The following is a 16,355-nucleotide window of genomic DNA, read 5'->3' as shown; positions in this document are numbered from 1 at the left end:
CCCTGAAAGAGGACACAAAGTCCCTGGAGAACATGGAACGAAGGTGTGGCCATCCCATCTGATAGGTTTCACCTTCTCAAAGCTCTGTTATCTGCTCTGAAAGGGCCACTCAAAGGTCATGGCCTTTTCCAAGTCCCTGAGCCGGTGGGGGCTTTTTTATTTCCACTTTTGTTTGGCTCTTTTGTTTTTCTGCAGTCTGGTGCGTCAGTCTGTGCTGAGCACCTGCAATCTCTCTGAGCCAGCACTGCACTGCATGTCCTCCACGTCACAGGAAACAAAGATAAATGTGGCTCAAGATGTGTTTAATATAGATCTAACTTATTTAAAATTAGAAGTATCTTTTATATCACAGTATCGTGATATCATGACACTGTGATTCTGCAATGCTCAATGTATCGCAAGACACTTGTCTACGATACTTTACCGCATCTGTCTTACTGAAGTGGATAGAATACTCTTATATATAAGAAAATACAAGGAATTATGGATGTATTGGTGTCAGTTTCATAGACCCTATTCATCTGATTAATGCCACCCATGGAGTGTGAAACTGTATCTTCTGGGGGGCGAGGCTTAGGGAGTTTTCAATTAAAATATCCATATTGCCGCCACACAATATGATGGAACTGCTGTATCAATATATTGTCCCACCCCTGCTTAATTCCTAACCTCACACTGATATTGATAATTAAAGCCACACATTCTGATTCCATTGGTCAGTATAATCTATTGTGGTCAAAAATAATTGAACTTTTAAGATTTTGCTTAGACTTTACTTGATTGTCAGTTGTCAACTGGGAAGAATTTAATTTTACTGCAATTTTCCATTTATCTCATTTCTGAAACTCAAACAATATATTTGATTTTATTTATGTTTTAGTTTTTTGGGGGGGTAATAAATTTTTTTGTGTTCAAATTCTAATGTCTGAATATTCTTAAAACATCTTTTTTAAACAGTCAAACTGCATTGATATATGAAAATTACAGTAATATGATTTATCTCAATTGTATTTGAGATGAGATATCACCCAAGAAATATTGTAGAATTGGTCTTAGTCCAGGAAACCCACACAGACCAAAGTCTTAAATATTATAAATTTATAAAATTATTAAATTGTGACATGTTGCTCAAGACTTTATTTTCCAGATTAATTTTGTGTTAATTTATTGTGCTTTCCTAATTTAAAATCTGAAGTTAAATAAATTTCAGTAGCGTTATTCAGTACAGCAGTTGCAAACATTTATCAGAAACAAAAGAAATCTGTAATATGTTGTATATTTTGTAAAGAACAGAAACATACCAAGACATTTTTATTAAAATATTTTTGCTAAGTGCGGACCACGCCTTATAGAAGTAGAAAAGGAGGAAGAAAAAGGGGAGGGAACTCGGGGAAATTTGGGCTGGACTTCTGAACTGCGTGCTGAAGAAGCGTGCAGTTATATCCCCCCCTTTTTATTTAATGAGAAGTGGAAGAGTAGAAAAAGGGGGTTGTAGGGGAGGAGGTGGGTTGCGAAGTTTTCGTCACGAGAGGTAGTTAGTTAGGGGAGGTATTTATAGGACGGTTGATTGATACGGGGTGGAGTTAGAACGTAGAGTTCGGGCGTGGTCCTTCTCCCAAACTTTTGTTATTACATAACATCATATATAAGATAATAATAATCTTCCAAATCAAACAATGCGACATTGAAACACAAAACTACAAATGGAGGATATTTTGTGCAAGCATATAAACAGCATTAATTACGCCTAAAATTTTAAGGTAAATAGCAAAACAGTGTATAATTTGGTTTGTTTTTTATTGTTTAAAAAATTCTACTTTGCATTATTCCATTGCTATTACAAATTTAGAGTCTCTTTTAGTTTGTTTTGTCTTTAGACAGCTTTTGATGCATGAAGAAAACAGACACAGAGAAACAGAGAGACAAGACAGATGAGAAGAATGAGCACGACATTTTCTTCCTCTCGCTCTTCTTGTCTTTGTTGTTGCTGTCGAGTGTGTCTTTACCTCTAACCCTTCACAGAAGCACGGGGACGTGTTTCAGTGAAATACTGCTTGCAGTGTGTATACGTATGGGAGAATGAATTACAGTCACTAAAATGTGTGTGTGTGTGTGTAGCAGTGAGTTATTGCCCTGTCTCGTCTCTCTTTTAAGGCATGGACCCTCGCTCCCCTACAGCTTCACACCCCCCATAGCCTCGGCTCTGACAGACTGATAGCAGTCGTTGTGTGTGTGTGTGTGTGTGTGTCTGTGTGTCTGTGTGTGTGTGTGTGTGTCTGTCTGTGTATGTGTGTCAGCCTTACTGTCGTTCTGTGGCCATGACAACCGTTTCGTTAGGGGCAACCTATTAAAAGGCGGGGATATGGTATCTCTCTCACATACACGCGGAGGCGTACATGAAAATAGACAAATGTGTTGAAAACACACACACATACATACTCACACACACACACACACATCTAAGAAATAAATATATATATATATATATATATATATATATATATCACTACTTAACTTTTTTTGCACAATTCCCTTTAGGAGAGGATATACAGTCCAGTTTGTACACACCTCCTCTCATTTAATGATTTTTTTTTCTTTTTCTTATTTTTTTACATTGTAATTGAAATATTAAAGACTATATTTAAGCTATACAGGAACACATGCATTATTATTCTGTAAATAAAATGTTTTTCTTTTTTACTGTTTACTACTTAATTCCACATGTGCACTTTAATGCTTTTGATGTCTTTACTATGAATCTACAATGTAGAAACTAAATAAAGAAAGAAAGAGAAATAAAGAAAAACATTAAGGGTATGTCCAAACTTTTGACTGGTACTGTACATAAAAAATACATTAAGGAAGAAAAAAAAATGATGTTAAGGGATAATACAGATACAGATTCGGAAAAAAATCTTAAAAAATAAGAGACCACTTCAGTTTCTGAATCATTTTTTTTATTTTGCTATTTATAGGTGTATGTTTGAGTAAAATGATCAGTGTTGTTTTATTCTATAAACTACTGAAAACATTTCTCCCAAATTCCAAATAAAAATATTGTCATTTAGAGCATTTATTTGCAGAAAATGAAAAACGGCTGAAAAAAAATGAAAAGATGCAGAACTTTCATACCTCAAATAATGCAAAGAAAACAAATTCATATTCATTAAGTTTTAAAGAAATCAATATTTGCTGAAATAACCCTGTTTTTTAAATTACATTTTTCGTACATCTTGGCATGTTCTCCTCCACCAGTCTTACACACTGCTTTTAGAACTTTATGCCACTCCTTGGCAAAAATGGCTTGTGATCATCCATCTTCCTCTTGATTATATTCCAGAGGTTTTTCATTTGGTAAAAATCAAAGAAACTCATCATTTTTAAGTGGTCTTTAATTTTTTTTCCAGAGCTGTAGATACAAATCTGCTGATGTACTTTTGATAGCAGTCAGTCACTTTTTCCTTATATACACTTATTTCGTATATTTAGACATATACACGGATATAGAAGAATATAAATCGATTGTGCAGTGTTCTGTCAGTGAACGTTGGGAATGCCCAGGTTGAACGCTGGCTAACATACTCATGTTGGATATCAGTACTGATAGTGTGTGCCAGATTCACAATCTCACAATTTCATGTTTGTATGAGGAATATGTTTCAGAAGGCATTACCACTCACAGTGAATGATCGTGACCGGTGGTGTCTGGCTAGAAATGACCTTACGAACTGTGAGTCAAGAGACTCTGGCAGAAATTACATCTGCATTCAAAGCAGGAGATCCCACACACATATCCCACAGGTCTGTGCAGCGCTCTTTAACTTCTTTCAGATATGGCAAAAGTCATGGGACACAATGCTGTATTTAACTTTATTTTTCTGTCATTATCCTAAACTGTGTGCCTATCATGAAAATTAGTTTTGCATCAATGCTAAAAAGTAATGAATTGTGCAGCCGTAATTGTGCATCCTTATCTCCAGAAAGCACATAATTGCACATAGCAGACGGCTGCATACGCACATATACGCAGTCGACAACATGTCAGCTGGTGTAGCACCCACTCACAGACCCTCACAGAAGCACAGCAACAGAATCCTGGTACGCCTTCTGCTTGAAAAAGCACAAAACAGTGCAAGATGGAGAAACACGCAGTCAGTCAGGAACGAGTCAGCTGAAAAAACACCCATTTACACACTCTGTGCTTCACACTTTGCAGTATAGAGAGTGCAGATAAATACACTCCTTCAAAACAGACAGCGGAGACGGTTTCTGTGTGTTCGTCTTCTCCTCAGTGAGTTGTATTGAAGTAGAGAGACAGGCAGCTCAGCTCAGCTATTGTATCGCTATTCTGTGTGTCACGCTGATTCCAGTACATTTGTTGCTGTGGGTTTTTAGTTCCCCATTGAGCTTGTATCATGTAACTCGTGTTACATCACGTACAAGTTCACCATTGAAGTGCTGCAGACGGCCGCAGCCCCATAGAGCAGCGCTCTCTCCACTCAGTAACAAAAGTGGAGGATTGGTGCTATATACTCTTTTGCCAAAACAACACTACAGAAGAATATGATAACTGTGGAGTCATCAGTGGAGTCACGATCTTCTCCCAGTGGAGTGTAACAATTCCCTTTTGGCTTTAATGACAGCATGCACCTGATCTGCATAGACACCACCATTTGGTGTAATAGCCTCCGATGAACAGATCCGATCCAAACGAGATTGGTCTGAACATGAGCTCAAATGGAAGAGATAAGACCGAAAAATGACCTTTTAGTACAAAGGTGTTAATGTGATACCTCATAAGTTTGATTATCGGTGCTGTCAAACGTATGCCCTGTATCTAAAAATATTAAATGTCATTGCAGGACAAGGAATAAACCTTTTGATTACTCTGACAGTAACTATACTATTCTACTATTCACAACAACAATGTAAGGTAATATGAGGGGCAGCTGCTGAATTAATAAATTAATTAATGGTTAAAGTAAATTTTATTGGAGCTAAGTGTTTTAAAGATTAAGTCAAATTCCGTCCAGATTTATGTTGTATCTGATGTTATACAACATATACAACAAGCAAAAATGTGTCCCAGACCAAAAATAGCTATGCCAATTTATTTGAAGTATCTTCCAGACAACACAGTGTTTTGGGAATGCAATAAATAAAGAAAAATAAGGAAAAATAAATCAGAGATAAAGAAAAAAAAAGACACAACATCAAAAATGTGAGATTTCAGAGTTTTGACTTTTCAAGATAACCAGACTGAAATTCCTGCGCCGGCTTCTCCATAAAGCAATCAGCTCCTCAGAGACAGAGTTATCTGGGCTCATACTTATCTAAGTGCTTTGAAGCTCTCAGCCAGTGTATCTCAGCCTCCACCAGTCTAAACTCCAGTCTGTTCTGGCCATAAGCCTCATAACGAACCTTCAAAGTTAGTGGTGTACACCCTCAAGGTGGACCTGCCCTAAGATGATGTCCATTTGTTAAAATGCGTATTCAGCCCTTGTGAGACACACACACACAGATATCTCATGAACAAAAATGCTGATTAAATGTACAGTTTTTTGTACAAACTGTGAGAAGAGGCCTTAGAGCCTGTCTCAGCTAAGGTAAACACAACACATATGGATATTAACCATGGTTACATATGAATCACTCAGGAGAATTAACCAAAGATCATAAAGTAAAACTGGGTAAAATGGTTTCCGCATTGCTACTGTGTATTTCTGTAATATTTAACACCAATAGTGCAAAATTAAATAGAAAAAGATTAATGGCGCACTGAATAATTGCTTAAAGAATCATAACTGAAGTAAATCTTTGTACGCTCAGAGATCTGCTCCTCCTCCAACACCTGTAATGAAGGTTATGTGAGTGTATAATAATCAGACCAGTCGTAATCCTGGAAGAGTCAGTCTCTGGAGTCGGCCGCTCCCTGGGCTCTGTACACTCAGGGGCAGGTTAACGTAATGCCTGTTTTCGTGTCTGCTCCTCTTTGCACATCTTCCTGTTTACCTGGTGTAATAGCCTCTGCTTCTGTTACTTTATCTCATTATTCTTTAAAAAATAAAGGGGTGCCATGTCCACTGGGCTTAATTCTATCTCAGAACCAATTAAATGTGTTTGTGAGTTTGTATGTGCACTACTGTGTATAAAGTTTTTAATATGTATTTTTAAATAATTAAAACCCATTGGATTGCTGACAGGTCTATTAAAGGAGTTTAATACAAATAAATACAGAGAATACCCACCTGAAAATCTCCTCTGGGTTTGTTAAAAGCTTTTAATCTCCAGTTATGAACCTTTTAAACATGCTCTGCTTGTAACTCACAGCTCACAATAGCAGTACTGCATAAAACCTGTTTACTGTAGAAAAACTGAAATATGCATGAAAACTGTGATTAATAACAGGGTTATTCCATCAAATATTGATTTCTGAACTCTTAAAACTTTATGAATATAACCTTTCCTTTGCATTACTTTAGGTCTGAAAGCTCTGCATCTTTTTTGTTATTTCAGCCATTTCTCATTTTCTGCAAATGAATGCATTAAATGACTATGTTTATTTGGAATTTGGGAGAAATGTTGTCCGTAGTTTCTAGAATAAAACAGCAACATACATTTTACTCAGATATAAACTTATAAATAGCAAAATCAGAGAAACTCATTCAGAAACTGAAGTGGTCTCTTATTTTTTTCCACACCTGTATGTGAGTTTTCTTTGCATTTTTAGGAAAAAGCATTATTGGTCAAGGGATATTGTGGCACAATGAAGCTATATTCTATACCAATTGGCCAAACAAATACTTTTAGACCAACTGCAGACATGGGGGTCAGAAAACTACACCTTCTGCCCTGTGAACTTATAAAAAAATGTATTTCTTCCAGTATTTCATTCATATTGAGTAGAGGCTTACCCTGCAAATATGCAAGCAGATGACAGAGCGACAGGTGACCATTCATTTCCCATGGGAGGGCATAATTTGTAGCCACAATATGGGGTCAAGCGACAGTCAGAGTTGAGATTTTCTTCATGATGTGGTGAAACAATATTGTGAATCTTTGATTTCTACCTTTCTTCGATCATATTCTCAGCAGTGTAAACCTTTCTGAACACGACAGAGAAAATTATAGCCCCTGATTATTTCTTTTTTTGTTTTATGTGATGCATATTATCTCAAATACAGAAAAATAAAGCATGAATAAACGCAGCTGTTTGATCGATAGTTAGCTTGCTAGATTAGCCTCTATGCTAACTGGCCACACCAATACAAGCCCACAAGCGACTCTGCCACCTGCCACAAACACCCAAAAGAGACGAAGTGATGCAATGCAAGTGTGAATGAAGGGTTATAGCTGTCTTTTTCTGTTTTATATGAGGCATGTTTGCACAAGTACAGTGAAAATATGGAGAAAAATGTGAGAAAAGTTTTGAAGAAAGTAGCCAGAGCGGTACCCCAATACATAGCTTGATAGGGTAGCCAGCATGCTAACAGGTCACGTGGATGCAAGCCCATGCGTAACAGTGCAAGTAGCCTTGAACACACCCACAAAAGATAAAGTTGGGGTGACATGAGTGAATTTGTCACTTGCTTGCGTGGATGTAGGGTTACGCTCATGATGCAAATGCACACAACCAGCAACTGTATCTCTGAGAAAGTGTCCCACAGTGTCTGGTTTGTTAGATATTAGTCTGTTTATTTTAAATATTATTTAAATTTTAACAAGCAAAAATTCAGAATTATTTTGAACAGCAGTTGTGTGTGTTTGTGTTTTCATTTTATTTATTTGTTGTATTGTTTTTAGCAATGTTTCTCTTAGCGTTCGCACTTTCAGGCATGGAAGCCGCAGCACCAGCTGACCAGGCTGTGTTGGAAATGCCAACCTGATAGCACAGCTTGTCTTGGCAGCCTCTCTGGCAGGAGTCACACCACCCCCGCACCTTCTTTATGATGGATCTGATGTTTTAATCAGCTGGACAGCGTCCAGATATGCCCTCCACTCCCCTCTAATCCCACCACGGCTGTTAATTGGTAACTTTATCTTCCCTGAGGACTTGGACTGACGCCCTCGCCGACCGTGCCTTCATTTGCGCTCATTTAAATAACACCATATCGCTAATTGATTTCATGTCCACCCGTCGCCAGGCTGTTGTGCGGACCCGGGCTACTTGCTGATGCTCCTTAATATTTTATAACCGAGTGCCGCCTTTAATTTTAGCACCCTGCTTTGGATTCATGCATGGGTTGTTAGATTTTTGTGATGGTGCTGTTTGAAACCTTATCTAGAAGGGAAGATATAGGTCAGCATATGACAGGCGAGGTGAGGGAAAAACTAATGACTGAAAACAGCAGGAGGAAAAAAAGGACTGTGTGATGGTTTGTGGGGTTTTGTTTTGGCTGCAGTAGCAGTCTTCTCATACTTCACCCCCCCATCTCACTTTGCATCTTTATGACAGCATGAATTAATCAGAAGAACGATCGGGTCTGTCTGACCTGCTGAATGTCTGCTTGCTTCTATACAGACGAAACCAGAGACGGCTTTCCCCAGTGACCCTCAGCATGTATTCAGGCCTCCCCCTGACAGATTTCCCTCTCTTTCTTTAGTTCACTTGTTTGAGGCATGGATATTAAGGCTATGCGAAAAAAAAAAGAAAAAAAAAACATAGTTCTCAATATAATTTTTTCATGTTAAACTCATTTAAAGAGCTGCAATAACACTGTGAATAACAGCAAAGCCAAATTGCTTAAGACGAGCTCTTTACATTTAAACTGTGCAGAGTGAGGTAGATTAGGGTAGAGTGGGGTAGATAGAGGTAGAGTGAGGCAGAGTAAAGTAGAGGGAGGTAGAGTGAGGTAGAGTAGGGTAGATAGAAGTACAGTGGGGTAGATAGAGATAGAATGGGGGTAGAAAGCGTTAGTGAAGTGAAGTTACAAGTTACAGTGAAAAAGTTAGAGGTAGAGTGAGGTAGAGCAGGATAGGTAGAGGTAGAATGAGGTAGATAGAAGTAGAGTGGGATAGATATAGGTAGAGTGAGGTGGAAGTTGAATGAGGTGGAGCAGGGTACATAGAGGTAAAGTGGGGTAGATATAGGTAGAGTGAGGTAGAACATGGTAGATGGAGGTAAAGTGGGGTAGACAAAGAGAGATAGGGTATAAAGACGTAGAGTAGGTTAGATAAAGGTAAAGTGGTGTAGATAGAGGCATAGTGGGGTAGATAGAGGTAGAGTGTGGTAGGTAGAGGTAGATTGAGCTACTACTTCTCATCCTGGGAAATGAGTGCAGCAAAACCTAGAGCCGAAAAAGAGCATTTTAGGAGCTTAAACTATTCTAGGACTTTTAAATCATTGCATTTCACATCAATATCACGATTTTCAACAGCGTTATAACACATCATATTTTTTTTATTCATTTTTTATTCATATTCTCATCCATCCCCATGCAGTGTGTTGTTGGGCACAACAACAATGATCTGCATCTGTAGGAAAGATACTTGTAATAAAATTGATAAATGTCATGTACAATTGAGAAGCGTCTTCAGGACAGCAAAGGAAGAGCCTAAAAAAACAAATAACTGATTGCTGCATAATTCAATTGGATTTCAGTCTGACTAACCAAAGACATATTTAGCTAAATCTTATTAGTTTGCTCAGGTTTTTTATTTGTAATAAAGGCTCAGGACCATAGACATGGTTTATTAGCCAGTGGAGCTTGATAGGGCTGCAGCAGGGGCTCCAACAGGGCTATTAAGAGGGGATATAGCAGACAAATGCGTACAGTAGGGAATAACTGTTTTATGGTTACTTGTGGTCGATGTGGTCACACATTGCAAGGTCTACCCAAATACAGATGCTTTTCATAGTTAACAGAATACATTGTGTGTGGAGAGAGAAATCAAACAGGACGTTAAAAATGTGGAACGATTTTGTATTTCTGACTATGAAATGTTAACCAGCCTATACAGCCAGCACAATTATGTTTAAATACCAATTGTGGGTAAAGAAGTTTATCGTCTATCAGCTCTCCCTCATGCACTGCCTCTAAACCCATACATCACCCAGTGCCCCTTTTGATAAGTGAATATACGTCTAAGTACTGTATATGAGAGTAGGTAATTGTACCTCAGAGTGACCCTGAGATGCTCTGAATTTAAATTTCTCTCACTTTTGAGCTATAATCTAACTGGACTATAACCTGCCATTACTGAGCAACATTCATTCCTATGCAGTATTTGTAATAAAGTTGAGGAGCAACACAGAAGAGGATCAGTAGCCCAGTGCTAATCAGATACTGTGTGGTTGCAGGTGTGTTGGCATTGTGGTGAGGAACAGGGCAGGGGACTTAAGAAAATTAGCGGTGCCCAGGCAGCCAGTGTGCAGCTGTCTCTGTGTGAGGGTGTGCTGGGTAACATAAGAAACACATGCAGCATATGGCAAAGAGCAGGAGCAGCACCAGGGGTTCTTAATTAACCCCACGGACTGATAGATAGGACACCTACACACACGTACAATAAGAAAAACACACACGTTCATTTTGCACACAGTTCAGTCCAATACTGTTTTTAATTGAACGATATATTGTCCAGAAAATTATTGTGATAAGCAATAATGCAATAGCATTATAATACAAATACACCATTTTAAAGCACATTGAGCTTTTAATTATTATGAATGTTTAAACATTTTGAAATTAAATGATTATTATGAAAATTCTAATACGATCATCCCAAATAAATAAATCTAAATAAATAAATAATTAATTAAAACTGCAGTTCTTAAACAGAGCTACCTTATTGGCCCATTCATGTTAATATGTTCTACTTGCTGATAAAAATAATGGACAATATCCAGGTCAGCAAAAAGATTTTCAAATACAGTGGAATGAAAAGTTTGGGCACCCTTGATAATTTTCATTTTTTTCCTTTAGAAATCATTGGCTGGATCAATTTCAGTTAAATATATCATATAGCAGATGAACACGCTGATATTTGAGAATGATATGAAGTTTATAGGATTTAAAGGAAGTGTGTAATAATTCTTTAAACCAAATTAGGAAGGTGCATAAATTTGGGCACCCCAACAGAAAAATTACATAAATATTTAGTAGATTCTCTTCTTGCAAAAATAGCAGCTGATGATGTTGTAGTTCATTGAAGCTGGTCTGTGGGTTGATTATGACCCTGTAGAAAAATATTGCCATAACAATAATTCCAGGCATGGGCTATAGAGGAGTATAAAGCTGTGTATAAAAATGTGTGCCTCTGCTGAGCTCCTTAGGAAGAACAGCATCACTAACACAACCTTTCTAACCTACAAACAATGTGCAGATGTCTTAAGGGAATCAAGTTTACTCAGAATTAGCGCTCAGTTCCTGGTAGAAGATGATTAAAGGTCATTATCGACAGGAGCTGAGAGCTTTGTCTCTCTTCCTTTTCCAAAGCTCAGAGACTCTTCTAGTGCTGAATGTGTCAAAATGGAGAACGGTTGATGACCTTTATCATAGAAACCGAATTAGAAGGCAGATGAACAGAGCTACCAGCAGTTTTCTTTACATTTAAATGTCTAAATTTGTTGACTTGCTCTACTGGTAAATAATTACTATTGAACACATAATTTAAAAAGATGTTAAAATGTTAATTATTAATAAATACACTCGTAATACTTCTTACTTGAAAGTAGCTTACAGTGTTAAAGTGACAGATGACTGTAGGGTTAGAAGTCTTGCCAAAGGACTCTTCCTATTATAGTGTGGTGTTCTTTCCAAGGTGTGTAATTGAATCATTTAGCTGCTGTACTGTTACTCATTATCCCATACTAACCAGATTTAGTAGACTAGCACAGTGTTTTTTTTTATTTTTTTTATTTTATGTCTTGTAAATTTAAAATTTACACATAAAAATGCAGACAGCTCAAATGATGAGGCTTAGATAGCTTATCTAATCTTACTATCTAAGCCCTGTAAAGTATGTATTGTTCAGCTGAAAAACAGACAGTTGGTGAAAGGGGGGTAAACTGATATCAAACTTGATAAATTATATAGAATTCTTTATTTAGTTTATTTTATTAATTTGTTTTAAACCCACTGTTTGTTGGCTCCCCCTGCCAGCTCTCTCTCTCACTCCCTGCTCTGTGCACAGCAGTGCTCTAATGTGGGCTAATGTGTGGGTGTGCTGCCACTGCTACTATAAAAGTGACCTGTTTGTCTGTTAAAGGAAACACTGAAATAGGATTGGCTTTATATAATTTTTTTTTTAATCTTTTCACAAACTTACTTAAAGTGTTTTGTATTTTTTTTACAATGTTTGGCCAAATTATATATTTTGGTTTCCATATTGGTGCATCCATACAAGCTGGTAGAGAAGCAAGGTAGTTATGCCAATACTATTGAAACTTTGATCCCATAAATCATTTACAATGAAAGAAGCAATTCAACTGTTCTTAACATCTTGAGCTTGGAAAGACCTTGGAAAATTCAGTGTACAATGACAGGGAAATGGAAAAATCATAGTGATTCCAATGCGAAGTTTAGTTTTTAACCTCTTGAACTTCACAGCACCAATGGTGGTTCCTGCATTATTTTGGCATATTGTATAAATTAGGAAAACCATAATCAGTTTACACTGTTTTTAATGTAGTTACAGAATAGTCCTTGTGTAACAAAAGGGTGTAAAAAACGTATGGTGCTTAAGAGGTCAATTTTAATGAGTCTTTTCTTTTCTTTATGGTCAATGCAAGATCTAGTCTTTTTTTTTTTACAAAGTGATACACTTTAAATTGATTTTTTTTTATGTTAGTATTTCGCTTAGTAAGAGACTGGGTCTGGTTCATTTGTTTTCCTGCTGATGCTGACTGACACCAATAGCCACCTCTACTCCATGCTTTTCCCATTTCTCAAAAAAGGGAACATCAGGGATGTTTGAACCAGGTCACATCAACTCATGTTAAGCTCTTTTGTCTTCTCTCTTCACTCGTTCCATTCTGTTCGTCTGTTGTGCTCTGTTTGCAGATTGGGGCAGCATGTTTACTTTGTTTTCCGCTGTAATTGTGCTCTTCTAAAAGTCAGATTTGGGCTCGTGCATATCAATCAAGAGGCTTCAAAGAGAGCAGCGCGTGTTTCTGAGGGGTCATCAAACGAGCCGGTGGGTGGGGGCTCTGTTGGGAAGCAACAGGCAGAGCTGGGTCACTGAGATCTCCGGCATAAGTGGAGCTCTTGACAGTGAGATTTTGGCGTTGTGCCAAATTTCGATAATAGACTCCCTCTCATCTCCAGCTGCCCATTTTTCTACATTTTCACAATTACGCTTCAAAAAAGGCTCAGAATGGATAGAGCTCATAGAAACTCGTTGAGACCTTGAACTGAAAGGGTGATAATCATTATCATCCAAATAGAGAATGAGCATGTGAACTATCTGATATTAAATTGTAGAGGCTGGCCATGGCATAGCATCTATATCGTCAAGGCAAGCTCTTGAGATGGCAGCAGTTTAATAAAAGATTTGGGCGACTTGTTGCTGGAACTTATTATGGTTGTGGAAATTACCAACAAATCGAGTGAAGCACTTGACAGTGAGATTATGGCTTTGTGTCCAAATCAGTTCCTAGAATCCGTTTTGTATCTGGCTGCCCAGTTTTCAGAAATTAAGATTACTAGGAACAATATATGATTCAAAATATAGACTGATATGGGCAAAATTGAGTTAATGCGACATGCCAGATATCTGGCAATGAGTTGAAGAAGATGGCACATGTGTTTTAAATAGGTAAGGCCACTGGTTACACTATCAATCAAGTGGATTTTTTTTGTGTCCAGGTCTGATCATAGAATCCTTCTAACCTCCAGCTGCCCAATTTTCAGAAATTTTGCTCCAAAAAAAGCCAAGAATTAGAAGATAGTTGACCCATATTATCCAAATAGAATAGAAACAGCAGTGCACTGCAGATTGTTTTACCTTTAGATGTACTAAGTAAAATAATTACTTAATGTATTATTACTTAAATGAATATATTATTATTATTATTATTATTTAATAAATACACTCATCATCATCAGAAAAGTTGCCCCCAGAAAATAAAGTGTCTGATTGCAATGGCTTTGTGCCCAAATCTTCATATCATACCATATATCATCCAGCTGCCCAATTTTCAGAAATTAAGCTTTAAAAAAAGGCACAAAAAGTCACATTAAGTTCTAGAAAGAGAAATAGCTTCTGGCTTACTGTTGCTTTCTCATAATCCACATAGAATAGGGGTTACTTTGTGTTTATTAAAGCAGAACATCACCACAAAACATACCACTATTATCTTGTGTTATTTTCAGTGTTAATTCTGTGCAGCACTGGGCTTTTCTGTATGGGTGTAAAGGTCTAATCAGCTAATGAAAGGCGATAATTGTAACTGTTAGAATGGTGCATAAGAGGGCAGAATTAGGTCAGATGAATGAACTGAACTTATACCCTTATAAAAGCCTGTCCTCATCAATGGCCTGTGAAAAAAATAGGTGAAAGAGTACAGTGTTTAGATCTCAACTCCATAGAAAAATACATCAGTTTTATATAAGATAGGAAGGAATAATAAACTGCTTTTTGTTTAAGGTGGTCGGTCGTGACCACCTTAGTGTTTTTCCTTCATTCACTGCTGGTGTTTACTTGGATCTTTCCTGACTTTAGCTACCCTAATCATTAGCAAGTGAAATTACCATTTTCTCTCTCTCTCTTTTTCAGATGGTGGTGCTGATGGACCCTCTGGAAGACCCGGACAATATCCTGCGAGCCCATCGGTCAAGGGAGAAAACATACATGTTTGATGTGGCCTTTGACTACACAGCCACACAAGTAGGCGTCTCCACACTCTCATCAACATTAAAACCATATACATGGCAGATGTGTTAATATAGCATTGATATGCCTTAAATTCTTGTTTGATTTTATATTATTTACCAAATAAAAATGCTCGTGTTTTGGCTGTGGCTGATATAAGAAACAGGCAATGTGTTTCCTGTGTGCTATACTTGGACATTTTGAGTGGCCATACATGTGAATGCAGTCTGCCTGCTGTATAATATCATATTTTTCTGATTATTTTCAGTCATGTTAAATCTGTATGTGTGTATTAAAGCTATATAATGTGTTTTAACAGGAGGAGGTGTACAGAGCCACAACTAAAGGCTTGATTGAGGGCCTCATATCAGGATACAATGCCACTGTTTTTGCCTACGGACCCACAGGTGAGTGTGCCACCTATTCTTCATGCTGTACCTGCAGATCCATCCATTTATTTATTCAACATGTACATTCATCTATTCATCCATGCAACCCACCCATCCATCCACCCAACCACTCACCCATCCATCCATCCATCCATCCATCCATCCATCCATCCATCTAATCACTCACCCTTCCATCCATCTATACTCCTATCCATCATCCATCCATCATCTTTCCATCCAACCATTCACCCATCCTTTCACTCATCCATCCATCTATTCACCCACCATCCACCCATCTATCTATTCATCCACAAACGCACCAACCCACCAATCCATCCATCTAATCACTCACCCATCCATCCATCCATCCATCCATTCATACTTCTATCCATCCATACATCCTATCAACACATCCACCTACCCTTCTATTAATTCATCCACAAACCCACCAATCCATCCATACTTGTTTAATTCCTGCATTATTCTGTTGATATGTGATGTTAATCATGGTATTTGTTATTCTGAAAGAACTCAGACAACCTAATGTGACCAATTGACTTGTGAAAACTATGAAAAATAACTTCCTTAGAAATGTACAACTTTAAAAAGAAAAAGCTTTTAATTAATATCACCATATAACCATTCATTTTGTTATATAAGTAAATATATGCTGATTTAAGTTGTTTTATTATAATGGAAACTGAATTGAATGGGCTCCAATAGACTTCATCCTGATGCTTCTATTGGACAGTGACCTGAGATGACCCACATTCACACACATATACAAACAGAGCTGCTGTAAAGCAGCTGTGTTAATGATTGCATTTGGGTGTAACTGGGTGAAGATGTGTGTGAATTTCTCAGTGATTTAGAGCACAAGACCTGTTTACTCTCTATTTTAATCTGCTCTTGTCTGTAAGAACCTGATGGCACCCTTTCCGTCTGAGAGACGTCTATAAAAAGCTCAGGATGCAGCAACAGGACAAACATCGCAAGCCTCTTACTGTTCTTAGAAGGCACTGGACCTTTGTACTTATTATGTTAGGAACACAAACAGAGGCTCTCTCTATGTCATACAGCCATACAGCATTATTAGCTGCTGTGTCTTGATGTGCCTGAAGCAGTCACAGCGTGTCCACGTAACATAATTCTATG

General features: G+C 37.6%; 1 protein-coding gene across 4 annotated transcripts in view; it reads left to right on the top strand.

Annotated features, from left to right (window-relative positions):
- Positions 1-16,355, top strand: part of kif19 (kinesin family member 19) — a 68,520-nt gene that overhangs the window by 28,717 nt on the left and 23,448 nt on the right. For all 4 annotated transcript variants that reach the window (XM_049464833.1, XM_049464832.1, XM_049464831.1 and 1 more), the window contains exons 3-4: positions 14,716-14,826; positions 15,131-15,218. In XM_049464833.1, coding sequence (XP_049320790.1) covers positions 14,716-14,826; positions 15,131-15,218 — 199 coding nt within the window. The remainder of the gene's footprint in view (positions 1-14,715; positions 14,827-15,130; positions 15,219-16,355) is intronic.

This window comes from Astyanax mexicanus, chromosome 15 (assembly GCF_023375975.1).
Source record: "Astyanax mexicanus isolate ESR-SI-001 chromosome 15, AstMex3_surface, whole genome shotgun sequence".
NCBI lineage: Eukaryota > Metazoa > Chordata > Actinopteri > Characiformes > Acestrorhamphidae > Astyanax > Astyanax mexicanus.
This window is presented reverse-complemented; position numbering and strand designations above follow the sequence as displayed.